This window comes from Mustela putorius, unplaced genomic scaffold (assembly GCF_011764305.1).
Source record: "Mustela putorius furo isolate JIRA1106 unplaced genomic scaffold, ASM1176430v1.1 tig00000151_pilon_pilon_pilon, whole genome shotgun sequence".
Taxonomy (NCBI): Eukaryota; Metazoa; Chordata; class Mammalia; order Carnivora; family Mustelidae; genus Mustela; species Mustela putorius.
This window is the reverse complement of record NW_025421296.1, coordinates 1,406,997-1,434,268: the sequence shown is the minus strand read 5'-3', so window position 1 is coordinate 1,434,268 and position 27,272 is coordinate 1,406,997. Positions and strand designations below refer to the sequence as shown.

Here is a 27,272-nt window from a genome sequence, read left to right as displayed (position 1 = left end):
TTTCATTTTAAAGAGCTTTATTACACGATGTTAATATTCAGGACACTTCAGAGCACCTTATACTTCTAATCAGATTTTTGGTAACTGGTTTTAAAGTGTTACTTGAGTATTTTTCTCATACTGGCTTTCAGTCAAAAGTACTACTTAGTGATTGTTTAAGAGATGTTAATTTGATTAAACAGTTTATCCTTAATAACCTGAGACATCAATCCATGGATAGCTTCTATGGTAGTTTTGCAGCTGGAAAGAAAAAACACATCACATAATGTCATAAGAACATTAAAACTGTTTTGAATATGCAAGTTCCCTCCCCTCCATTTCCATCCTTGTACCCCCAATAATGATTTTCAGTTCTATTTATACTCCATGAACCACAATTTACAGTTTACTCTTGTGATTTTTAGCCTTCATCAAGTCTTTTAACCATTTCATTACAGTTGAACCTCGAACAACATGAGAGTTAAGGGTACCAAATCTTCCACTTGGTTGAAAATTCACATGTAACTTTTTTTTTAAGATTTTATTTATTTATTTGACAGAGAGAAATCACAAGTAAGCAGAGAGGCAGGCAGAGAGAGGAGGAAGCAGGCTCCCCGCGGAGCAGAGAGCCCGATGCGGGGCCTGATCCCAGGACCCTGGGATCATGACCTGAGCTGAAGGCAGAGGCCTCAACCCACTGAGCCACCCAGGCACCCCTCACATGTAACTTTTGACTCCCCCAAAACTTAACTTCTAAGAGATTAGTATTAAGGGAAGCTTAACAGTAACATAAACAGTTGATTAACACATATTTTGTACATTACATATATTATATACTCTATTCTTACAAAAAACTAAGCTACAGAGAAGTATTTAAAATCTACATTTATATTACTGTACTGTATTTAAATACTGTACTAAAAAAAACACCCCACATATAAGGATATCCATGCAGTTCAAACCCACATTGTTCAAGAGTCAACTACACTTACTAGAAGCTTCACAACAGAGCAGTATAAAATTTGATATAATTTACAATAGTTGATTTTGTTACTTATCAACAGTTTTGGGAAAAGCTCCGTTTTGGAAGGTGACTGAAGTTATTTATAATTCTTCATTACAGACTGATTCTGATATTACATTAAAATCTTACTCCTTATTGTTTATTACTTAGAATTATTAAAAAAGAGATTAATTTAAAGAATACTATGCTTTTCCCCCCAAAATAATCATAAACATCCTTCAAACAATTAAAGGTCGAAGTCAGTGGGTGAAGGACTTAGGTTTTAAAACTGATAAAAATTAAAAAGCAAAAAACAGTAAAACCCCGCAATATTTAGAAGATATCCAATTTTTATAAAGTTACCCACAAAAGGAAAATACTCTACCTGTTTACTACTACTTTTGTCCTTCCTACTTTTCTTCTTATATAATTAGAGACATTACCATTGTGAAATTTTTGCTTGCTAACTGAGGTGTAAATGTAGATAAAATTATAAATCACAAATGATATAAAAATAGATAAGCAAAAGCATACACTCATAAAAAAATGAGACCTAATATTAAAGAAAGATTAAATTTTTAACCAGGTCACTAGCTTTAAACCTTCTAAAAATTCATGGAAAAGAATAAGATAATTTAACCCAAGATGGCTTCTGCTCCTAACACACTTTACCTTCCCATCTCTCTTTTCTGTCCTCCTGACCAGTTCAATTTTTCTGAAGATGGATACCAAGGTATCAGTTTATATAGATGTCAACATAATTTTCCCTTATTCTCTGTAGCTAATTATCACATTAAAGTTCAAACTTATATGAAAGTACATGCTATTTAGGTGGTCTTTCCAATCCTCTATGCATCTGAAGGGCCACCTGATTATTTCGTAAGTTATCAGAGAAAACATTCCAAGTTTGTTCCTAATAAATTCTTGATAGTGTGATGCAATATGGGGGCTTAAGTGGGTAGGAGAAGAATAAATGAAACAAGATGGGATTGGGAGGGAGACAAACCATAAGTGACTCTTAATCTCACAAAACAAACTGAGGGTTGCTGGGGGGAGGGGGTTTGGGAGAAGGGGGTGGGATTATGGACATTGGGGAGGGTATGTGCTTTGGTGAGTGCTGTGAAGTGTGTAAACCTGGTGATTCACAGACCTGTACCCCTGGGGATAAAAATATATGTTTATAAAAAATAAAAAATTAATAAAAAAAAATTCTTGATAGTGTAATTTTGGATACTAAATTACTGTATTAAGATAATTTCAGAAGAATAACTTAAGAGAAATGCAGTCATTTCTTTTATATTTAGGGGTTTAAAGCTTCATAAAAATAAGTTTGATAAATTTAAGAAATCTCAATATAATCCCTCAAAAGACAATTAAGTTAGAATAGATTTGGATGTCCTTTTGCAGAATTTTTTTTTTTTAATTAACATATAATGTATTAGTTGCCCCAGGGGTATAGGTCTGTGAATCATCAGGCTTACACACTTCACAGCACTCACCATAACACATACCTTCCCCAATGTCTATAACCCAACCACCCTCTTTTTTTTTTTTTAAAAAGATCCAGTGATGGATTGGTTTTCTTCAGCACACTTTCTAGCTACATCTAGAAAAGATGACTGGCAGTTTTTTAATAATACATTACCTAGATCTTTAAACCTTAAATGTTTTAATCTAAATTTTCTAAGCTAAAATTTGCATTTGACAACTCTTAAAGGTCCCAAGATATCAACATTCAGGTACCATTCTAAGTTGTAAATAAGTTGAAACATAAGGAATTTGAATCCAATTATAAGGTGCAAATTCTGAAATAAAAAGAACTAGTTAGGGGTAGGAACAGATTTGCTCTTACCTGTCTCTTGTAGCTTTGGCAAGTTTGTCTTCTGACTTTCTGTCATGTGTTTCTAAACCCAACATGAAACTCCCTCGTCCCAGCTGGGCTTCAGACTGTTCTAATTTTTCAGACAAATCAAAGACCTGACCAGTGGTATAGTCTGCATTCTGTAGGGAAAATGGCATTGTGTCAGTGTGTGTGTGCATATATATATATATATATTTTAATGTAATTTTTTTTTCTTAGAACATTTCATTTACAAAGAATTCCACCATGAAATTTAAGTGTGATAGTCACTGAAGTAAGAAATGAGATTTACTTGTACAGACTGACTCCAAAGTTCAAGCAGTTCGAGTGTGGAGTTTTCCTCCCCTTTATAATTTCAAGATTAAATCTGGAATTCTTTTTGACTCATTAATCTAATTCTTGTTATTATGAGAGGCTGTGAAGTACATAGGCCAGAGTCTCAGCTTTGGTCCTGCTGCAGATTAGCTGGGAGGCCTTGGGAAAACTCCCTGGTTTTCTGTGCCTTTAAGTTGTCTTCTGAAAATTGGGGAGAGGATAGTGATAATTTCTACATTAAGGCTATCATGAAGACTAAATTAAGTAATGTATATGGAGTAATGTATATAAAGCTCTTAGGACTGTCCTTGGCAACTGGTAAAGGCTTAATAACTATTAGCTAATTTTATTATTTGTTCTTGTTGAAATTTCAGCATTTAATACTGAACGATTTTTAAAAAGTAACATTTATCTTAGGTTTTCTGATTATAAAGTAATAGTTACTACAGACAATTTGGAAAATGTAGAGCAAAGTAAAGAGGAAAGGAAACACCTATAATCCCTCCACTTAGCTGTAATCCTGGTTATATTTTAGAGTATTGCTATATGCTTACACACACACCTATAAATACCATTTGTCCCTTAATATTTCATACTTTTTAAAAAGAAAAACTTTAACAGTTATATATGTATACTTAAGCATTAAGCACTTGAGCATTTTTATGGGTTTTCTTTTTTAAAATGTTGTGGTCTAAAATGGAAAACAACTTTTCACTAAGATGCATTATGAAGTATATGTTCCATTTTCTTTCCCTTATCTTCAAAAAAGAGTGAAGGTTAAATAAACAACTTGGCAACAACTAGTACATTACTCTATTTACTCAATCTGTAAGACAATGTACAAGTTCAACTTGTACATCTCTCTGGAGAAAGAGATGCACTGAACATACGTTTATGAATTTTTTCTTTTTTAAAAATTTTTAAGATTATTTGAGATAGAGAGAGTGTGTACATGAGGGAGGGAGGAGCAGAGAGAGAGGAGAAGTGGACTCCCTGCTGAGCAGGGAGCCCAACGAGGGGCTTGATCCCAGGATCGTGACCCGAGCTGAAAGCAGATGCTTAGCCGACTGAGCCACTCAGGAGCCCTATAAATTTTTTCCTAAAATGCTGTAATGAACCATATATACAACCACAAAAAAGAAGAAAATACAATTTAACCTAATTTAACCTCTTCTTGATTATTAATGTCCTCAACATATGCAGTGCTGGAATACAGGGATAGCCATTGGCTGGCTGAGTAGGTAGAGCTGTTTGCCTTTAGGCAAAGAAAGGTTCAGACTGCTCTGGTCTTAGTGTTTTTTCCCTCGGCCAATATATGTCACTTCTGGTTCTCATCAGTATACTTGCCTCTAAGGAAACAATACACACAAAGCATTTAGCAGTATATGGCATAAAAGCAGCACTTAATAAACGTTTGCTATAATGATCACTTACCTTCCTTCTAATTTGCTACTTCTGACTGTTAAGGTTACAAAGTAAGAATAAGAAGTCTGTCAGAACTCTTTTTAAAATCATAGAAAGGGTTGCCTGGGTGGCTCAGTCAGTTAAGTGTCTAACTTTTGGCTTCAGCTTGGGTCATGATCTCAGAGTCATGGGACTGAGCCCTCTGTTGGGCTTTGTGCTCAGCAGGGAGTCTGCTTGGGACTCTCTCTCTCCTGCTCCCCCTGCTCAGGCTCTCTCTCTAAATAAATAAAATCTTTAAAGTAAATAATAGAATCACAGAAATTATGCTCAAGTGAGGCCTTTTCCTATGAACAAAGAAATGAACCAAACAAAAAATAGTAACTTGCAGAGGCTTTATTATATGCCAGGCACTTTGTTAACTGATTTACATAAAGAATTTCATTTAACTGTCATGGTACTTAATGATGTAGGTAGGTACTGTTATCACCGAACCCAAGAATAGGCTTAGTCTCATTAAATAACTTTCTGAAGGTCACACACATCTAGTAAAGTGCCAGAGTTCTTTTTGAAATGAGTTTACCTTGTACCAAATTTTGTGATTCTAACCATTATGCTATTCTGTACTATGTGAGGTAGCCTACTTTAAAAAAAAGAAAAGGAAAAGCAACTGTTTGTGACTAAGCTCCAGTAGAAGCTTGTAAAATAAATATCCTTCTAAGTTATGTTGTTTTAATGATATATTTGAAAAAATTCAGTGATTTATTTTATCTTATTTTTTGTTGCCCAGCATCTGCTATTTTAAGTTAATGATATTCTGATTTCCTTCTGGGGACGATGCTTCCTAATTCTTAGTCCATGTGCTTCTGAATTTTTTCTAGCCCAGCCCAAGCAGTGAAGTACTTGCCTTGACACAGCCACTCATGGTGCTCATTCCCTTGGCCCAGAGCTTTAAGATGGGCATGTGACCTAAACAAACCTCAGACACAATGAGGTTTTGCCTGGAGTTTTGCGTGACTATGTGTATTCTGATCTTCTGTTTTGAATGTGAAAATGAGAGGCCGGGAGGCCTGAAGTTAATGCAGCCATCTTGTCCCCCCCCACTTTTTTAAAGATTTATTTATTTAAGAGACAGCATGAGCAGGAAAAGGAGAGGGAGAGGGAAACAGAATCCCAAGCAGACTCTGCACTGAGCTGAGAGCCCAAACTGGGATCAATCTCATGACCCTGACATCAGGACCTGAGCCAAAACCAAGAGTTGGACACTTAACCCCAGGTGCCACGCAGGAGCCCCTGCAATCTTGTTTTCACAGGAAGCCCAAAACTGAAGCTGACTGATACGAAATCAAAGCTGAGACAGAATGACAAAGATCTCACAATACTGTTTCAGTGCAAACTTGCCTGTAGTAAGCCCTACTCCTGGACTTCACAGCTTAAAAGATTCTCTTTTTTGATTAGGCCGGCTTGGATGCGTCTCCTGTCACTTGTAACTGGGGTCCTACCTGAGGCACTTGACACAACAAAAAACAATATTTGTATTTTTCTCTCTGTCGCTTTAAGGAAGGGGCAGATTTCCCTTTCATCTGGCCACCTATATTTGTCACTTGGACTTAATCTCAATGCCACATGACACAGATCTTGGCTTCACCTAGTATCCCAATCCAGCTCTGGTCATGTGCAGAATCTATCCCAGCCCTGGTGTCTTGGCTAAGTCAGGTATAACCTTTCCAGGAAAAAGTTTTGGATATTAAACAACTTATGTAGCTTAGATAAAATTCAAATGCATTCCTTGGAAATATAGTACTTACAGTAAGCAAACTAGAGGAACTCAGTGTATTCACCCAGTATTTATTCCACAAAAGCTCAAGCAATTTGCGATCCAATGAGGATTTGAAATATGAGACTTCTAAGGCATAATATCTAGGAAACAAAAGGACAAGTTTAGTAAGCTAAAAAAAAAAATTCAACCATTTCACATAAAAGTTATGGCCAAATTTAAGTGTATTACATTTTATATCCAAATAGTTATGTTTTAGTTTTTAGTCCAATAGAATAATAGGTATGGCTTCCTCACACTTCAGAGGCATGGTTTTAAATCTTCTATTAACTAAACTTTCTTGTGTTAAATTTCTTCCCACTATAGAGTCCAGCATTCCCCAAAACTTAACAATTAGTCAGAACTTCTGAATGACATATGTTTATCCATGTTATTGAGTTTATAAATTCTGGCCAAAAAGCACATAAACTTAATGAACTGCTTTTCTAGGGTCAATGGTAATTTTTGGTAGGCTTTTAAAAATACTGAAAATGACATGTGGCTTTCCCATTTCTTCCTTCTAATCCCCTAATTAGGATCTATTGTTTTTTTTTTTTTAAGATTTTATTTATTTATTTGATACAGAGAGAGATCACAAGTAGGCAGAGAGGCAGGCAAAGAGAGAGGGGGAAGCAGGCTCCCTGCTGAGCAGAGAGCCCAACTCGGGGCTCAATCCCAGGACCCTGAGATCATGACCTGAGCCGAAGGCAAGAGGCTTAACCCACTGAGCCACCCAGGTGCCCAGGACATACTGCTTTTTGGAAAGCAAACCTCAAAGTAGAATCCTTAGAGTGCCTAAAAAAAATACTACTTTCAAAGGTGCCTGATTTATAACCAGTAAGCTCATGAAAATATTTGGTTAAATGTATGAAAAACATGTATTTTTAAAGTAATAAATATTTAAATACTCACTAGGTTCTGTACATCAATAGATACAAAGAAACAAGAGACTTTTTTTTTTTAACCTTAAGGAGCTTAATACTATTTATAGGGGAAATGTGGTATGAATCCACAAAAAATTAAATATAATGATATATAGTGAATAACAGTGATACTCTAGGGCATATACAGAATTAGCCACCACCAATTAAATGTTAGAGATATTGAGTACTCTCAGTGTAGACAGAATTGCCTGAGAAGTCCTAGGGAGAAGGCGGGACTGAGAGTAACCCTTACATGAGTCTATGTGCGCGTATGCTGACAGCAAGGAGGGCATTAAGCAAGCAGCACTGACTTATAAACAGGAAAGTCATAAAAGGAACAGTAAATAAATCACTTTGGCTGGACAGTTAAGCAACAGCAGAATAACTATATGAGGGGAACCTAGAAAGCTTTGTTGGGATCTATTTGGTAGAAGATATTACACAAAAGGTAATAAAATTTAAACTTCATGGGTGGAGGGATGGGTTAGATAGGTGATGGGGATTAGGGAGTGCACTTGTCATGAGCACCTGATGTTGTATGGAAATGCTGATCACTGGATTATACACCTGAAACTAATATTACACTCTATGTTAACTAGAACTTAATAAAAACTTAAAAAAATAAATTTAAACTTTATCTTCTAGATAGTGGGGACTCACGGAAGATATTTGAGCAGAGCAATGATAGGGCCAAAGAGGTGTTTACGATAGGATGTGTTTCAGAGAAATAGTAGTAGGCAGGGAGACCATAAAGGATACTATCGTAGTGCAGCAGATATGAAGAAAGGCTCAGATGCAGGTTAGTGGTGCAAAAGATAAAAGACAGGTGGACACCATAAGAAATTCTTGTTGAATTAATTCAGGAGTGAGTGAAGAAATTAAAAAAGAGTAAGAATTTGAGGACATCAGAATTAAGTGAGGGTCTTTTCAAGATTAAGATACCTATGCGGATCTGAAGATGGACAGGACATGGCTAATGAAATGTGCAGGTGAACAGCATATTTCTTGAGCACCTATTACATTCTGGATGCTTTACATACATTTTCATTTAGTCTTTCTTATAACCATACACATAAAGCATTTATTATTCCCAGTCTGTAGACAAATGTTCAGACAGAAAAGATTTTACTCAAAGCTAGTTAGTAAGTGGCAGAGAAAGGATATGAGAAGTTGTATCTACTATCAAAACTCTGTTTTATTTTTACATGCAGACTGTAGACATTTAAGAGAGTATTTAAGAAGTAAGATCCCAGGAGTAAGGGAGTTAGGTATGGGGAGGGGATGAGGGGCTCAAGTAGAAAAGGTCAGCTTTAGAAAGCAGGGGGCTATATCTCTGGTACTTGAGGAAAAAAAAAGAAATGAGAGATGAATATAGCAATAGACATTTGGATTTATAAAGGATGGAAAATAAGAGAACTCAAACGAAGTTCTATAGAGTTTGTTTTAAAATTAATGGATCGGGGCGCCTGGGTGGCTCAGTAGGTTAAAGCCTCTGCCTTTGGCTCAGGTCATGATCCCAGAGTCCTGAGACTGAGCCCCACATCACAGGCTCAGCAGGGAGCCTGTTTCCCTTCCTCTCTCTCTGCCTGCCTCTCTGTCTACTTGTGATCTCTGTCTGTCAAATAAATAAATAAAATAAAAAAAATAAAATTAATGGATGTTAACGTAATTACTGTTTTAATACCAGAGGCTGATGCAATGAAATTTTTTGTCTAATATGGAGTGATTAGCTGCAAATCTCAGTAGTAGAGTTGAAAACAAGAAGAACATTCAAAATTAGTTGGGGAGCTAAAACCTCATCTTCTGTATGGGAAGTCAATAATAGATACTGTCTAGAACAGAAAGAAGTAGCGCTATCAGCACATTGTTTGAAGATATGGGGTAAATACATATAGGAATAACTATAATAGTTTATGTGACTGCCTCTGGGGGATGGGAAAGGGAATGGTACAAATTGTTATTTTTCATAATAAGTTTCATAGAACCATTTTACTCTTTAAACCATGCTCCTGCATAACACTGATAACATACAAGCTAACTTAAAAAAACAAAAAAAACAAAACAAAACAACCCCTGTGTCCTATTTTCACCAAGGTTCTTCAAAGTTAAAAATATTTAATATCTACATTATATTCTTTATTTTAAACAGACTTTGGGTGTGCAATATGATGTGGGATTTAAGGCAGGAAAGAAAGACCAATATAAACTGGACGTCATACCTTATTATCAAATAAGTTTGGAAATGGATCTATAAGCAGGCTGCCCCAAACCCCGCTCTTTCAGCCTGGCACTATGTTTCATTAAAGATTTTAAACAAAAATAAATCAAGCCCCTTATTTTCCCTAGGAAAGAATTTATTCTCTCTTATTCAGGAATTGATCCTAAGAGATTATCTTTGGATATCTAAGTAATTTCAGATTCAAAATTCTAGGCTCTAACAATGTAGATTGCTAGAAGTGGCTCTTCTTCTCTGATGGGCTTCTATTTTAGTAAAATAGGAAATGTAGGTTTGTTTGGATACAGAAAGCATAGACTGCCTCAGTCTTTTTTCTTTCAAAAACTGCTGTTGGTAGTGTAATAAGTAGCGTAGGTATTAAAGGTATAAGCTTTTTCTATCACTATAACTCAATATAAATGAAAAAAATTTACTTTTACGCTGAGAAAGTATCACAGCAAAGGTGTTTCCAGGCTTAGGAGCAATTCTCTCAAACTAGAATGGTTTAAATTTTTGTGTTCTTTAAATAATTTTTTTCCAATAGGGCAAATTATGTGATTTAATTCCAAGTCTCTAACTGAAAAATAAAAAATAATCTTTTTTTTCCCCCTGATGTATGTAAGGGATGACTGATATATCTTATAACTCAATTTTAGAAATTCTAGAATTTTCTAAGAATTTCTGAATGGAAGAATAAGATGTATTCCTAGAAGTTTGGATAGGCGGTATGGAGAAAAGGGGACCCTAATCATTTAGGTAACATTTTTGGGGGGATGCCCACCCTTTTATGTGCCATGTCTGATTTAAATGTTAGTCTACAGCAGTGAACTAAGTTTATTGTAATGAAGTTCAAATTCTAAAGGGGTCAATAACAAGGAATCAAAAACATACCAGAATGGTAAGTGCTAAGAAGAAAAATAAAAGCAGGGAAACTGAAACACAGTGACTGACTGGAAGGTGTTATTTTAGACAGGGTGACCAGTAAACATTCTCTGTTAAGGTGACCCTTAAACAGATACTCCATGATTGAAGTAGTCAGTGAGCCACGTGGAAACAGGAACAATTTTCTCAGAAGAGGGAACAGCAAATGCAAAGGCCCTGAGGCAGGAAGTTGCCTGGCACTTCTGACAACCATGAGGAGGCCCTTGTGACTGGACTGGAGAGAGCAAAGATTTAGTGATAGGAGATGAGCTCAGAGGTAGTATGGGTCAGATCACATAGGGCTGTTAGTCCATCAAAAGGACTATGGATCTTATTTTTGGTGATACAGGAAATCATTCTGGAGGAGGAGGAATATGGCCTCACTTACATTTTAACAGAATCAATTTGGCTGACAAAAGATCTTTAAAGGGGTGAACAGGAGAACTGGAAGACTAGTTAGAAGGCCAGTGCTTTGGTTCAGGCTCCAGAATATGGTGGGAAGGTCAATGTGATGCGGCAAGATATATTCAGAAGGAGAAAACTGTTTTCACTGGCTTAATACTTTTAAAACTTGAGATGTAATTCATATACCTTAACATTCACTATTTTCTTTTTTTTTATTAATTATTTTTATTAACATATACTGTATTATTTACCCCAGGGGTACAGGTCTGTGAATCATCAGGCTTACACTCTTCCCAGCACTCACCATACAATATTCACTATTTTAAAGAAGTATATAATTCATTGGTTTTAGAATGGTTTCTTTAAATTTTGGAGTGAAAATGCTTAGGATGAAGTTTTACTAAACGGAACTTGAGGGGCATCTGGGTGGCGCAGTTGGTTAAAGAGGCTGCTTTCAGCTCAGGCCATGATCTTGGGGTCCTGGGATAGAACCCTGTGTTGGGCTTCGTGCTCGGTGGTGGTAGTGGTGGGGGGAGGGGGAGTCTGCTTCTCTCTCTGCCCTTCCCCCTTGCTCATGTGCTCTCATAAACAAACAAATGAAACTTGGTTACTATGAGAGCTTGCAGACATGCTGGTGTCAGGTTCATCCTGAATACAACTTTTTTCAGTTGTTAATTTCAACAATGGGCTAAGTATCTTATACAATGACAATATTTATAGTTGTGTGAAAGGCAAATAATAGGTTAAAATGATTATTAATAAAAAATTCAAACATTATCCTAAATTCTGTATTCTTACTACAATTTTAAAAGGGATTATGAGATGCATTTCATCTGAACCTTTATTTTCCTCCGTGAAATTAAGGGCTTGGACTAAGGATTCTTATGATAATTGTGGTATCCCATACACGTTAAAATTACTTACTGTTTGCAATGTACACCAAAGTCTTCTATTTTATTAAGTGGGATAGTCTGGTACTCAGAAGGTCCTTCATCAGGGGGTTTGTAGCCCTCAACAAAAATGGAGAAAATAGAAGATTAAAAAAGAAACCACACACAAACACTCATGCAGAAAAAAACATACGTTCTACGCAGCTTTCCATTTATAGAAACATTAATTCTGGGGAGTCACATATTGAACTTAGACATTCCAGTACAAAAAGGTGCTTATTCTGTCTCTCAACCCCAATGATGGCTAATGGTTGGATTTGGTTTATAGATTCATTTTTTTCTTGTCAGGGGATGTACACGTATGCTAATATCTATTTCAGTTTGTAGGGACAGAAACAGATGTATTTAGCTTGTGGTCTAGTACCTGTCAGAATGTCACGATGGGCACACAAGTACTTATTAACAAATGAAAACTGCTTTCTTAGCAACATATAACACAAATGTGTTATCTTTTGCTAAAGACAATTTGTTTTGGTTGACTGCTATTTTGTAAATATTTTCAAACTGTTTAGGACAAAACAGGGTATTAACCATAACATGACTTTAAAAATAAGTCATTTAAAAAATTATAAGGACCTCGCATTTTAAAAATTACCTTTGGGTATGTCCTAAAGGCTCCAAGATTCACTTTCCCTGCAGATATTGTTCTTGTTGGGTCAATCTATAAGAAAGATGTATTTGATATCTGCTAGTTATGAAACTGTTATATACTTCCATTTGTTTAAATGTTAAACTTAGAACTACCTACATATATAGAACACTATGCATGCATGCACACATACAAACACTGAGTAAAATAACCAAATAACAGGAAAAAATAATTGGAAAAAAATGACCAAACCAAATAACAACAAAGTTGAATAAAGTGGTTAAGTATAGAATTATCATAATTAATTTAGAAAGTAGATCTCGTTATTATACTATTTAAGAATGTGATCTGAAGACTTTCTCATCTCTTTTTCAAAAGTTTTCTTTTACTAGAGGAACAGTTTTCTACCTTTCTCATAGTAACCTGGATTGTATCTAAAACACTGTGAGCATAGCAAGAGCTGCTCTAGCAATTTCTGACTTACTGAATTCAGTCAACATTACTGAATGTCTACGGTTTGCAGGGAACTAAGACATAGGTGCTGTGATCACCCTCATCTTACAGAGTTGGGGAAGAGTTACAGAGAGGTTAAGTAGCTTGTTTGAAGTCCCAGCTTCTAGGAGGTGGAATTCAGATTCAATCCTAGGCATAATGACACCAGACTGTTCTACAGTTTTTATTTCTCTGTATATTTGCTTTAATAAATCTTCATGAAGAACTTAATTAAGACTGATTGTAAAAATACTTACTACTACTGCTACAAATGGTTCCTGGAACTGCTGATTGAGCATCTGAGTACTAACATCAATCCCAGAAAGCCAGCAGCCATAGCCAGGATGGCTGTGATACCAGCCAATTGCATTTTCAAGGCGGCCAACCTAACAAAGAAGGCAGAGAAGATTGAGAATTCTGTTTAATCTTAAAGACACTTGTCATTTGTCTGCTTACATAGCATTATGATAAAATGAAAACATGCAGAACAGTGGATAGCATATGCTGCTTTTAGGTTAAAAAAGCATTATTTCCAATAGGTAATACCCAAAGCACAATACCTGAAGCTCCAGGAATAAAATTAACAAGACACAAGTAGAGTAGGCTATTCAGTCTGTTTCCTACCTTGTTACCCCCAACTACCCAGTTTCTCAACCCAGATGTAAACCACTATAACCACTGCTTATATCCACTGCTTATATAATTCCTATCTTACGGACATATTCTTTGCATATGCGTAGATTAAGAGAGATACACACAACAGCATACCACATACAGTGCTCTACACTCTGCTTTTTCAACTCAACACAACATCATGGGGTTTGTTCCAAGTAGATAAAGATATAACTACTTTTTAATTTTTATTTCTCTTAAAGGCAGGCTTACAGTTCATTGTATGGCTATACCATAATCTATTTAATCAGTTTTTTTTTTTTAAAGATTTTATTTATTTATTTGACAGAGATCACAAGTAGGCAGAGAGGCAGGCAGAGAGAGAGGAGGAAGCAGGCTCCCCGCTGAGCAGAGAGCCCGATGTGGGGCTCGATCCCAGGACCCTGAGATCATGACCTGAGCCAAAGGCAGAGGCTTAACCCACTGAGCCACCCAGGTGCCCGTTTAATCAGTTTTATACTCAGGAACATTTAGGTCATTTCCAAATTTTTGGTTTTAAACATACATCTGATACTGAGTGTGAGAAATAATTTTTTTTTTTTTTTTACTGAGATATGGACGTATAACATTGTATTAGTTTGGATATACACTATGATTCAATATGTGTATATATTGCAAAATGATCACAAGAAATGTAGTTAACATCCATCACTGCACATTAGGTACAACTTTTTTCTTATGATGAAAACTTTTAAGATCTACTCTCTTGAGTATGAGTTTTTTGTTTTGTTTTTTTAAAGATTTTATTTATTTATTTGACAGATAGAGATCACAAGTAGGCAGAGAGGCAGGCAGAGAGAGAGAGGAGGAAGCAGGCTCCCCGCTCAGCAGAGAGCCTGATGTGGGGCTCGAACCCAGAACCCTGAGATCATGACCCGAGCCAAAGGCAGAAGCTTAACCCACTGGGCCACCCAGGTGCCCCTTGAGTACGAGTTTAAAAAAAAAAAAAAAAAAAATCCATGCTAACCTTTTACACATTTTACATAGAAATTGTTGGAAATAAAATATGAACTTTATGTAATGAGGATTGTTTTAAGTTTAGAAACTCAAGAGTCACCACGAGACTCTTAATTTAGAGTTACTGATCTTTAAGGAACAATATTTTTACCTGTTTGGCGTTTTCTATATATGCAGCCATGTACTCATATGCAGCAGCCTGAGCATTTACTCGCGTTTCAGTGCCCTCCACAGGCAAAGCAAAACTGTCCATAATGATCATAGTTTCACCATCCACCTTTCCCAGCATCAAGCCCATCACTTCTAAGTTGCCTCCCGATCTGGCATGCATCACCATTTTCAGTAGAGCCAATGCTGAGATTTTGCAGTACTTAAAGTAATGGTGGCTACAAAACAAAAGCACAGTATAATTAACTTATATAAAACATAATTTCAAAGACAGTTTTTGTAAAGATTACAAGTAAGTATTGAAGCAATTTATAGTGATGGCAAGGGGAAAGAGTGTAGAATGTGGAAAAGAAAAAGGAAGTAGCTTTCCTGCAGGGGATTGGAAATGATAAACATGTCAGGGTCCTGAAAAATATTTCCTTTCAGGGGAAGGGAAAAGTGTGAAATAATTTTTAAAATATGCTATTCAAGTAGAAAGGAATTACATGACCAGTTCAATAGACTTTTTCTCAATTAATTTTGGAATCACCAAATCTCTCATTCTGACTCTAGTTGGATGGTTGCACCTCAAGATTCTCAGGCCTAACTTTCTCGCCTAATGGTTCCAAATGTGGTCTCTGACATCCATCTGCTTACATTGGAGTCTACCCTGACACTGGCTGTAGTCTTAGAGATAACCACTTCATGTTTGTGTCTTAATTTCCTCATCTGCAAATAGGAATATTTCAAAGATTTGTTGTTAGGAGGAAATAAAGTAAGTGAAATAATGTATATAAAATGCTTAGCTTACTGCCTGACACACACTAAAACTTTATAAGTGATAGCTGTGATTAGTTTTAGCCCATCTATAGTACTCTTGAAAAAGTGTGTTACTTTCTGTGCCATCAGCCTCAGAATTGAAAATGTAGCTCTAATATCTTTACTTCTGCTTCCATCACTGTTTCAGTTAGTCATATGTAGATGTGACTAAACTATCTTGAATAAAATTACAACTTCCGTGTCACTGATGCAGCCCAGGAGAGCTAGGATGAATATATTTAAGCCACAATCAGAGAGTAAAGCAAGCAGATAGTGTTCAAATATTTAATAGGCTATAGCAACCTTAAATGTATAATGTTATAAAAGTAAGCAGACAGCACTTTTTAATAATGTGGTCAGTCAATGTCTCTGAGAAGCCCCTACCACACCCCCCAACTTTTTTTTCCTGAGAAGCCTTTTTAATATGTCTGCCCACAGATTTCAGTTACAAGTGAGAAATATGGAGACCTGGTATTGGGAGTCAAGACATGAATTAAAATCTTGGCTCCTTCATTTACTGGGAAAAAGAAAAAAAAGATAGTTATTGATCTCCCCTTACATACATTGTAGGCCCTTTAAAATATATTATCTCATCTAATCTTTATGATATTACCAATAGATAGGTCTTAATTCCTTTTTATAGATAAAAAATGAAGATACACAAATTTCCTAGGGCCAGTCAACTAACTAGTGACAGTCATGAGGTTTGACTTCAGTCTGTTATTCACTTAAAAGTCCATTGCCTCAGTCTGATGATGAAATAAGTTACTTACATTTACTTGTTTCTTATTTGCAAGAAAAGGAATGAAAATACAGTATGATTGTCATGCAGATTAAATAACACATGGAAATTCCTAGCTCAGTGCTCAGCCCATATTAAATACTTGATAAACATGCTGTCCTTGCTACCTCCCATTTCTACTTTCTACTCTCTCCCTCACACAATCTGCTGTGGGTAAATAGTCCTTGACTTGTCATTACTCCCAGAGAAAAGGGGCTTTTGCTAAGGAGCAAAGAGCTTTAAACTCTACGGATAAAATTCCTAGCTCTTGAGATCTGGTGGAGTAACGTTTTGGGAGACTAGGTAGAGCCTCGTTGTTTCTGAAACAGTTATCAGCAGTCAACAATGTATTATAGAGCTCTGAAAGATGGCTCACAGTCCCATTTTAGACACCCCTGGGCTGATCTGGGTTTTAAAGACAGGTGCAGTCTCCAGTCTGAGATAAACTGAAGGTCCCAGCAAGGTGTAAATCGACACAAGACTTAAAGCAGGGTGTGTGGCATATATATGACAATACAGATAATAAGAAATGAGATGATACTCGCTTGTCCTTTTCCTCTTACATCCTCTGAAATCAAATGGGTTAAAGAGACAGGGGAGTTGAAGCAAGCCCCGGAGAGGGGTTTTGGCTCTACTGAGGAGACAAAAGGACCAAAATTTCTCAGGGGCATATTCTTCTCCCTGCCCATGAAAACACAAACTCTCCACCCTCTGCAACTCCCACTCCCCCTGGGTGTCCTAAACTCCCGCCGCCCCTTCCCTCCCCTGCGTCTCGCCAGGGACCTCCTCACTCCTTAGTCCAGGGCTTCGCCGCCAGTATTTCTTGCTGTTGTTTCTTGTCGTATTTGTAGATTTCATCGATACTCTGGGCTTCCTGCATGTTGTTGGCCAATTCCCAGGTTTTCTGAGCCATACCACTCCCGGACGCCGCCATTGCCGAGGAATCGGAGAAGTTGTCGGCTCCACAACCGAGACGCAACTTTACCTCACTAGGTTCCCGGGTGTGGGCTTCGGACCCTTCCCACCACAGGTACAAACTCGTACTAGTCTCTCGAGGCAGCCATGACACCTAGAACCGGAGGTGAAGTCGGTACAGACCATTCGGGGATGGAGGGAACGCTTTCGGGATGCCACGATATAAACAGCGGTTACATAATAGAGACAGAGAAGTCTTCCTGTGGCTGAAATGAGAACGCATTGTCGTAGAAAATCACATGTGTGAATTAGGACAAACACAATAATTGGGTATGAGAATGGTATAGCCTTCCCCGCCGGAAGAAGGGCATGCCAGAAACTGAAACGGGTCCTCTTTGTTCGTACTGCGCAGGCTCGGCCTCCGCCATATTAAAAATGGATAGATCCTTAGGCTGTGTTGAGGAGAGAAAGCTTGTTTTTATGTGGATGTAGACATCTTAAATGTTTGTTAAAAGCCCAAACAATAAGGATGTCTGTGAGAAACTCGAGATATAAGTAGTTCTGGACGCTAGTTGAGACGAAGATAAACGTGGTATCCTTGTTTACTTCCAGATGAGTCACTACACGTGCGTAAAATTCTGTAGCTTGGTTTGGCACTACGCTTCGCTAGCGGGGAGTTTTCTGACATTCCAAGGAAGCTGTGGAAACTCGTGGGAGGCTATGATGGTGTCTTTTGTCGTGTTTGTAAAAGTTAACATCTATAGAAGCTATTAGTGTTCCGGAAAAAATAGTACTCAATCCTTAAAATTAGTTTACGATTTAATCTTCAGCATAACTCTGCGATACCTCTTCCTGTCCCCAAGTCCAAATTAATCTCACCAACTTGTTTTCTACCCACAGTTAGTGAAATTTTTAATTACTTTGCTTATTTCCTTATTTTAGATGTTTTTTTCTTCCCCTCCATTCTCCCAACTCCACACTAGATTCTAAGCTCCAAAACCTAGGAGCCAGTTCTGTGTTCCTTGTTTATTCCTGACACCCAACACAGATGGTCAATAGTTTTTTTGTTTGTTTGGTTTTGGCCTGGAGTGGAGGAGGGAGGGGAAGAGTAGCATCACAGCTCACCTTTCCAACTTCATCTTAAATCACCCTGAAACTTTGGATGTGTGGACATCGTTGCTTAACTACTCTCCCCTGGTGGCTGTGTTGTTTTGTTTTTTGCTTGGGAGCTGAAATTAATCTAAAAACACAGCTCAGTGATCTCTATCTTGAAATCGTTCTTGACTTCCTCCACTGTCCAATAATGATTCCTTTCAGGTGTCTTTAAATGTCTGTAGGTGCTTCTATAACTGTTACATGGCATTGTACTTATGTATTTGTTTGCTTGGAATTTTTTCTTTCTCCTGTAAGCTTCAGAGCTCAGGACACTCCACTGAGTTGTGTCCTCCCCTTATAGTACTGTGTATGGCAAATAGTTAAAATAAAAACATTAGAATTAGCGAATCTACACCCCTTCCTGCAGTTTTGACATTAACTTACATTTGAAGAAAATTTGTTTTTAAAACCCTCTTACAAAGTAATTTAGGATAAAGTATTCTTAGTTCCACTCTCTTGGGAAGCTAGAGATCTCTTTTCTAGAGGTGGCACATGGCCGCTCTGTATTGGAGTGAGCCGAATATGTTGAAATTAGTTATAAAAGCCCAGGACAAACGTTGACCAGACTTCTTGGAGAGGAAAAATACGCAGGAGAGGTGTATGCCAAAACTTTTTCTCTCACTGCCACCCCTACCCTTTATTCTTTCCACGCCGTCTGTGGCTTGGAAGGTTTGGAGGGGCTAGCTAGAGTCGATTTAGCTTGGGAAGAATTTCCCAGGATTTAACTTGAGAACCGGTGAGCGTGCTTTGCGGCCTCCGGGACGGCAGGGGGCGCCCCGACTACGCAACCTTACACCCGGCCTAGTGGGGGCGGGGTCGCATTCGTCCGTTGGGGAAGGGCGGGCGGAGGGCTCGGCTTTAGAGGCGGAGTCGGGGCTACTGGGCTTGTCACAGTATTCCGGTGCTGGGCTGCCATCGCTCTCTGTTCTGCCGGCGAAGAGCTTCTCTAGGGCGCTGTGCGTCTTCCCCAACGCAAGCCCGCTCTTCCGAGTAAGCCAAGTCAACCACTGAGAGGAAGCGGGCCTGGCGGGGTGTGGTCGGGGGGAGGTGGTGTCCCAGGGTTGGGTTCGCGGCCCCGGGGCGGGAGCAGGGGCAGGGGTAGGGGCTGGGGCTCCCCGGAGGCGGAGGTCTCACGGCTGCCACGCTGGCTGCGGAGCCGGGCTCGCGGGGTTTGGGAGGGCGAGGGTTCTCTGCTAGGTGAGGTCTCGCAGATGCCGGGCTAGGGGCGGTGCCCGATTTACAGGGTTGAGGTCGGTATCTCAGATACAGGATCCTGGTCGGGGTTTCGCAGCAGTTCGGCCGGGTTCCGGGGGTTTCGCTGCTGCTTGGTGGCTCGGGGACGGTGCCTCAGTTACGCGGTCTGGACTCCGGGGCCCCGGCAGCCACCGCCGCCTTGGGTGCTGTGGCGACCCGGTTGCCTGACGACGCGTTGACGCTTCTTAACCGGGCCGCCACCCACAGCTCCCGCGTGCCTTCCCTCCCCAACAGCCGGCTCTCCGCTGCTGGCCTAAGCCTTCTGGAGCACTTTTCCTTTACTGGGTGCTGGGTAATGGCTAACGTTTATAGAGTGTCCGCTCGACGCGGTTCTCAACGCTTTGCTTTTTTTGCAAGTGAAATTTATTCAATCAGCACAGCGCTGTGAAGTTGGTGCTGTTAATACTCTGTTTTCCTTAAGCTCGAATCTCTTCTAATTGCCTTCATTTTATGATTGGTGTCTGGAATTGGGATCCAGTTTTCAGTAAATGGGGGACTCATTTCTTGAGAGCAGTGGGACTCATTTCTGGAGGGAAGCTGGCTCTCAGACAATGGGATTCAAAAGTTTACCTTCACTTCCGGCAAACAAACCAACAGTTTCCAAACACCTCGGAAAATGCTAAGAACCTAATAGCAACCCATATAGGTTTGCAAAAAGCCATATATCCTCAGAGGGGTTCTGTTTTATATGAAAGAATGGTATAACATGTTGACAAGCAAGAAGGAATCCCACGAAAACCAGTGAGATGCTGCTTTCTTTTCTGAATATTCTTTCTAGGAGGACACGGGCTCTGTGGTGGTTAAATAGGTTAAATCCTCCCCGGGGATGAAATTTTAGGTCTCCTGCGTACAGATGACCTTCTGAAAGGGAGCAGATGGCTTTAAATAGGCTAAATTGAAAAGGTTGGTTTCAGCACATTTTTACTCAAAGTTCTCAGGCACGTGTGATTTATTACAAACTTTGAGCAGATTTCAGATTATTCTTTTAACATTCTGATTTGCGTTCCCACTGCTATACTGAGTGGGAGGCAAAGGTGTTTGAGCGAGTGTTCTGGCAATTTTGCATAAGTGAAAGGCTAATTTATGCTACTGTTTTTCATCACCATTAAGGATGTAAGTTGCTAAAAGCCTTAATTGTGCTTTTCTGTGTTCACTCTGTCTGTATCCTAACCTTCACCCTTCCTCTCTCCCCGCCAGTTACTTGATAGCAACATTTAGAAGGATTTGTCAGAATTGGGTATGCTCATGGAAGCAAATTGATCCTGTGGATGTATGTCATCTGCTAGGAGAAAAGATTAAATACTTTTCATTTGGTGGAAAGATCTCTAGATGGATGGGAAATGAGAAACATTGTTCTGGTTCACCTCCTCCCTTCTCTTTCTTCTAAGACTTTCGTAGGCTCCTCTCTGCATCCCACGGACATATGTTATTACTTTCTGCTTTTCTGTCCTCAGCCCTGTTCTCCCACTCTAGCTTCTCTTTTTCAAAGGAATATTTTCTCCTATAGCTGTAAAGATCATTTTAAAAATCTACTAAACCTTACCCCTAGCTCCTGTCTTGGACTCTTGTGAATTCCAGACATATTCAAATTGTTTTCTTTATATTGCTGCTGGATCTTTTATGGGTGTTTCACATCATTTCCTAACCCCAAGTCTGGCCAGATGTAGCCCTGTGACATGGGGTATTATCTTGTCTAAATCTGATGGCAGGGTTCATATTTTAAACCTTCTGTCTCCTTAGCATCTGAATATTGCCCTCCTAAGAGAGGGGGAGTATTTTCTATTTCTTATGCTTCCAGAGTAGGGAGGAAATTTACACTTCACTCAAGAGGGAAGAAAATGGCAACATTTTCTCTTCTCTTTGTGATTGAAGAAATGGGGAGAAAAAATTGGGCATACCCCATTATTTCTGGGTCTTTTTTTTTTTTTTTTTTTTTAGATTCACCAAGGCTTAACACAATGAGTATGTTTTGGTCTGCTTATATGTCTATCTAGATGATAAACAAAAAGGGCCTAAGTTTAAGAATTAGACTTTTTTTTTTTTTTTTTTAAGATTGTGTTTGTTTATTTGAGAAACAGCAGAGTAGGGCAGGGAGCTTGAAAGGGCATGGGGAGAGGGATAAGCAAACTCCCCACTGAGCAGGGAGCCTGACACTGAGGGCTCTGTCCCAGGACCCTGGGATCATAACCTGAGCCGAAGGCAGATGCTTAATCGAATGAGCCAACCAGGCACCCCTAAACTTGTTGATTTGGATTATGATAACCAAGTGTCAATTACTGGTGATTTAAATTCCAGTGTATTTTGGAGGCTTTCTTTAAAAAGGTAATTACTGGTGTATATAAGTACCATTGAAATATAATGAGTTAATGAAACAGCTCTAATTTGTTGATTTCTCAGTGTCAGGTGTGCCGTGCATTTTATATGTGCCATTTAGTGTTTTCTTCATAACAGCTCTGAAGTAGATATTTCCATTTTACAGATGAGGAAAGTAAGAGGGAGGTTAAGGAGCATATTGAGGTTGGCCACGTACGAGTCAATCAATGATGGAATTGGGTTTCAAGTCCAGATCTTTCAGTTAAACTGTTTTCTTAAGAACTTTATCATCTGTATACTATGTACATAGCTACTGGGGTAAAAACAACTTGATAATAAGACTTTAAAAGAAGTTGTGAATGGGGCGCCTGGGTGGCTCAGTGGGTTAAGAAGTTGACAATGTAGGGTGAAGGAAAATAAAAAATCCCCTTGAGGTTTCTTTCAGCTGATTTTCTTATAATTTAATCTTCAAATTATAAATATTCTTAATCTATTAGGCTGTACTTACCAACACAGTCTATGTGAGTCACTAAATCTTGAATAATTTTGTAGTTGAAATATGTTTTATGTAAGTTGTCATATGCTTGAAGGAGTGATAAAGGAAAAAGTGGTCATGACAGCTGGAAGCTGGGCTGTACTATCACCAAGGCCTTGGTGTTACTAGAAACTGGCTTGACACTAGTGCTTAGGCTTGTTGTTCTTCCACTGAAGATAAACAGTTGCACAGAACATCAACATTTGACAAAGCTCTGTGTCTGGGATAATCAAGAGAAAAACAATACCACTCCATAATCCTGTCCAAACACAGACAAAACATGAATGTTGTCCAAGCTACAGAAAACCAAGCATCCCATCTCACAGCTGATGAGTGATGGCTGCCTCTTAACCAGTTTACAGCTTTAGATAAGGTTTCTTAAGATGTCCAGTCATAGAATTACTCTCACCTTCTGACAGCAAAGCTCTGTTCCCAAATCACCTAACAAGCTGCAAACCCTATTTGTCTTTTCTAACACCTCCATGTTTTTTTTTTTTTTTAAAGATTTTTTAATTTATTTATTTGACAGATCACAAGTAGGCAGAGAGGCAGGCAAAGAGAGAGAGAGAGGAGGAAGCAGGCTCTCTGCGGAGCAGAGAGCCTGATGTGGGGCTCGATCCCAGGACCCTGGGATCATGACCTGAGCCGAAGGCAGAGGCTTTAACCCACTGAGCCACCCAGGTGCCCCTAACACCTCCATGTTAAGATACTCCAGATTTCCCCATGGTGAGTATCAAGGATTCATTCCTTTATGTAATGATAAATAAACCGAAGTTTAACCACAGTAGTGTTCCTGGTGGTCTTTGCAGGGCATTGCCAGAAGAAAGCTTATTAGTATCTTTGATTTTTCAATTTAAAGATACTGTAGTCTAATCAGATAGTAGAACAAAATTAGAAGTGATTAAATGTATACTTATATCTAATGAATTTGATATTTTAGTTATGGCATATAGTATACGTACTGCTATTGTTTAAAAATATTACTATGGTTACATAAAATGAATTTTAGAATTTATAATGGATGTTAAAGGTTTAGATTAAAGGGAAGCACCTGGGTGGCTCATGGGGCGCCTGGGTGGCTCAGTGGTTTGGGCTGCTGCCTTCGGCTCGGGTCGTGATCTCAGGGTCCTGGGATCAAGCCCCGCATCGGGCTCTCTGCTCCGCAGGAAGCCTGCTTCCCTCTTTCTCTCTCTCTCTCTGCCTGCCTCTCTGCCTACTTGTGATCTCTGTCTGTCAAATAAATAAATAAAATCTTTAAAAAAAAAAATAAAATAAAATAAAGGGAAGCACCTGGGTGGCTCAGTTGGTTGAGGGTCAAACTCTTGATCTTAGCTCAAGTTCTTGATCTCAAGGTCATGAGTTTAAGCCTTGTGTTGGGCTCCAATGCTGGGTGTGAAGCCTACTTAAAAAAGAAAAGAAAAGAAGAAAAAATTTAGACTAAAGGGAAATTTTAAGTATCTTTAAATTCAAGAGAGAACTTCCAAACTTTGAGTTAAATGAACTGTTAATGTAATAATTATTACCAGTGTTATGTGGAGACCTTAGATCAGAGTGAGAGGCTTGTTACCTTTTGTTTTTTAGATAATGACATTTCTGCTTACATTTTGTATAAAATTCTGTTTCAAAGTATGTATTATCCTATCATTTTATTTCTATTGGACATAAAGGAGGGAAATTAGGGGATTTTAAGAAGTGATTTTTTTTTTAAAACATGAAAATTACTGTTCGCTGTTGAGCTGTTTTGAATTTTTACTAGGAAAAATCTTTTGTCACAATTAGCAAATTAAAAATGGCTTAACTATGTTAACTTTTGTTGGTTTGGAATGTATTTTGTTAAAACCATATTTTAAAATCAGTGTTCTTGGGCGCCTGGGTGGCTCAGTGGGTTAAGCCGCTGCCTTCGGCTCAGGTCATGATCTCAGGGTCCTGGGATCGAGTCCCGCATCGGGCTCTCTGCTCAGCAGGGAGCCTGCTTCCTCCTCTCTCTCTCTCTGCCTGCCTCTCTGCCTACTCGTGATCTGTCTGTCAAATAAGTAAATAAAATCTTTAAAATCAGTGTTCTTTTTAGAAGTAAATAATAGACTGAAGTTCATATTATATACTATTTAATTGATATAAATTTCAACTTTTTTTTAAATGAACATGTCCATCACTGCCAGAAGTTTCCTCATGCCACTTTTTTTATTTTTTAAATTAAAAAATTTTTCTTAAAATTTTTTTTTAAAAAAGATTTTATTTATTTATTTGACAGAGACACACAGTGAGAGAGGGAACAAAGCAGGGAGAAGCAGGCTTTCTGCTGAAGGCAGATGCTTAACGACCGAGACACCCAGGCGCCCCTCAACATTTTTTTTTTTTTACAAGATTTTATTTATTTATTTGACAGCATGCACAGAGGAAGTGGTGGGCAGAGGGAGAGGGAGAGGGAGAAGCAGGCTCCCCACTGAGCAGAGAGCCTGATAGGAGGCTTTATCCCAGGACCTTGGGATCATGACCTGAGCCAAAGGCAGACATTTAACCCATGCAGCAACCAGGTGCCTCTCAACATTTTTTTTTTTTTTTTAAAGGTTTTATTCATTCATTTAAACAGAGAAAGAGTGGGGAAGGGGTGGGAACAGGGGAGTATGCAGAGACAGAGGGAGCAGCAGAAGGAGAGGGAGAAGCAGGCTGTCTACTCAGCAGGGAGCTCAGTGCAGGGTTTTCCATCCCAGAACCCTGGGATCATGACTTGAACTGAAGGCAGAGGCTTAACCAGCTAAGTCACCCAGGCACCCCAGTATTTTATTTTTTTTTAATTTTAGGTAAAGCTTGCTTTTCTATATTTTTACAAGTTATTGTCTCCTAAGTATTAAATTCAGTATATGCTTTTGTCCCCCCCTTTAACTCTCTTACATTTGAAATTGTTGACTAGTTCTTTCTTGTATCTCTTCTTTTCCTTCCAAATTATGTTGATTTGGTTTTCTTTATATCCTTCTTTTAAATATTCCTCTCTATTTTTTTCCAGCTTCTTCTGTAACCCCCTCAAGAGAACATTGCCTGACATTTAGTTCTGGGTCATCTCTTTTTTCCTTGTTCGTGCTCATTTCAGCTTAAACTATTACTTTAACATAATCAACTCTTAAACATTTCAGATGTGGTGGTCTTCCCTGAATGTGTCTTGAATTTCTAAGTATCTGCTGGAAATTTCCATTAGCATATCTTTTTAACTCCAATTTAACATATCTAAACCAAACCAGGCCAAAAAACTTCTTGTGACCCACTCCTGTTAAGGATTCTTTTTTTTTTTTTTTTTAAAAGATTTTATTTATTTATTTGACAGCGATCACAAGTAGACAGAGAAGCAGGCAGAGAGAGAGGGGGAAGCAGGCTCCCTACTGAGCAGAGAGTCTGGATCTGGGGCTTGATTCCCTGAGATCATGACTTGAGCCTAAGGCAGAGCCTTTGACCCATGGACCACCAGGCGCCCCCTGTTAAGGATTCTATCCATATTTAGCTTCCAGGACTTAAAACCGTTGTCATCAGTGACTCTTTCTTTCTTGCCACACATCTAATTAGTCACTAAGTTTCATGTTTTTGGAAAAAAAAAAAAAAGGTTAAAAAAATTCCAAGTTCAATGAGGAAAGAATAGTGTAAAAAAGTAATGTTAGAATAATTTTATATCCATGTGTAAAAAATTAAACCTTGATGACTTAACTGCACCATTTGCAAAAATTAACTTGAAATGGATCAGACTTAAATATAAGAGAAAACTAGAAAACTTCTAAAAAGGTAGAAGAAAATATCTGCAATTTTGGGTTAGGAAAAGTTTCCTACATAGGACACCAGAAAGCACAAATGATTCAGAATTGTTGAAAAGTGAATGAATTAGTGATTAAATTAATTGGACTTCATACAAATTAAAAACTTTTGCTCTTTAGAAGACATCATCACACAGATGTTTACAGCAGCTTTATTCATAGTTGCTAAAACCTGGAAGTAACAAAAAATTTGGAGTACATGAGTGGCTAACCACACAATATATTATTCAGTGCTAAAAAGAAATGAGCTACAAAGACATGAAAAGACATGGAGTAACCTTGGGTGCATATAAGTGAAAGAAGACCGTGTGAAGTCTACGTAATGTGTGATTCCAACTGTTTGACTCTGCAGAATAGGCAAAACTATGGAAGCAGTAAAAAGATCAGTGGTTGCCAGGGTTCAGAGCAGAGGGAGGAATGATAGGTGTAACACAGAGGGTTTGGGGGACAGTGAAGCTATTATGTATGAAACTACCATAGTAGATAAATGTTATTATATTTATGTATGAACCATAGAATGGATAACACCAAGGTAAACCATAATGTAAATTATGAACTTTGAGTGCTAATGATGTATTAATGTATGTTCATCATTGATAACAAGTGTATTAGTTGGGTGGGGGATATTGATAATGGAGGAGGCTGTGCATGTGTGAAGGGTTATATGGAAAATCTGTACCTTATGTTCAGTTGTGCTCTGAGCCTAAAACTGCTCTAAAAAGTCTTATTAAAGAAAGAAGACAGTAAGAAAACTTAAACCATACACTGAGAAAAAATACTTACAAACCATGTTTGATAAAGAACTGGTATCTTCTATATATAAAGACCTATAATAAAGCAATTTAATTTTAAAAATAGGCATAAGATATGAAGAGACATTTTGCCAGTGGTTAAATACATGGATCTACAAACGGCAGATAAACACAGAAAAAGATGCTCAATATTGTAGTCTTTAAAGTAATGCAGAGTAAAACCACAATCTGATACTATTACATAGTCAATGACTGAGGATCAAAAATGAAATGGCTAAGATTCAAAAGCCTGAAAAAACCCAGGG

The 27,272-nt window shown here is 38.2% G+C and overlaps 2 protein-coding genes across 15 annotated transcripts in view; one reads left to right on the top strand and one right to left on the bottom strand.

The window, feature by feature from the left end:
- COPS5 (COP9 signalosome subunit 5) lies at positions 1–17,495 on the bottom strand. 4 transcript variants are annotated; one of them, XM_045075704.1, is made up of 9 exons: positions 17,039–17,495; positions 16,788–16,882; positions 14,651–14,885; positions 13,128–13,256; positions 12,385–12,450; positions 11,764–11,849; positions 6,368–6,479; positions 2,835–2,983; positions 1–240 (listed from the first exon to the last, which is right to left on the bottom strand). In XM_045075704.1, exons 1-9 carry the CDS (start codon positions 17,102–17,104, stop codon positions 156–158), a joined length of 1,023 nt encoding a protein of 340 aa, XP_044931639.1. In that variant the 5' UTR covers positions 17,105–17,495; the 3' UTR covers positions 1–155. The 4 variants fall into 4 exon arrangements, with proteins under 4 accessions (XP_044931639.1, XP_044931640.1, XP_044931641.1 ...); XM_045075705.1 differs by lacking the exon at positions 16,788–16,882 and having other exon boundaries at positions 17,038–17,486; XM_045075706.1 differs by lacking the exon at positions 16,788–16,882 and having other exon boundaries at positions 17,030–17,168.
- Positions 17,496–17,573: 78 nt separating this feature from the next.
- The window catches only part of CSPP1 (centrosome and spindle pole associated protein 1), a 167,847-nt gene continuing 158,148 nt past the window's right edge, over positions 17,574–27,272 (top strand). For 9 of the 11 annotated variants that reach the window (XM_045075701.1, XM_045075697.1, XM_045075703.1 and 6 more), the window contains exon 1: positions 17,574–17,787. In XM_045075701.1, coding sequence (XP_044931636.1) covers positions 17,774–17,787 — 14 coding nt within the window. In that variant the 5' untranslated portion in view covers positions 17,574–17,773. Of the gene's footprint in view, positions 17,788–19,141; positions 19,307–23,059; positions 23,145–27,272 lie in introns of those variants that run through there. The other 2 variants (XM_045075694.1, XM_045075695.1) reach the window with 2 other exon arrangements.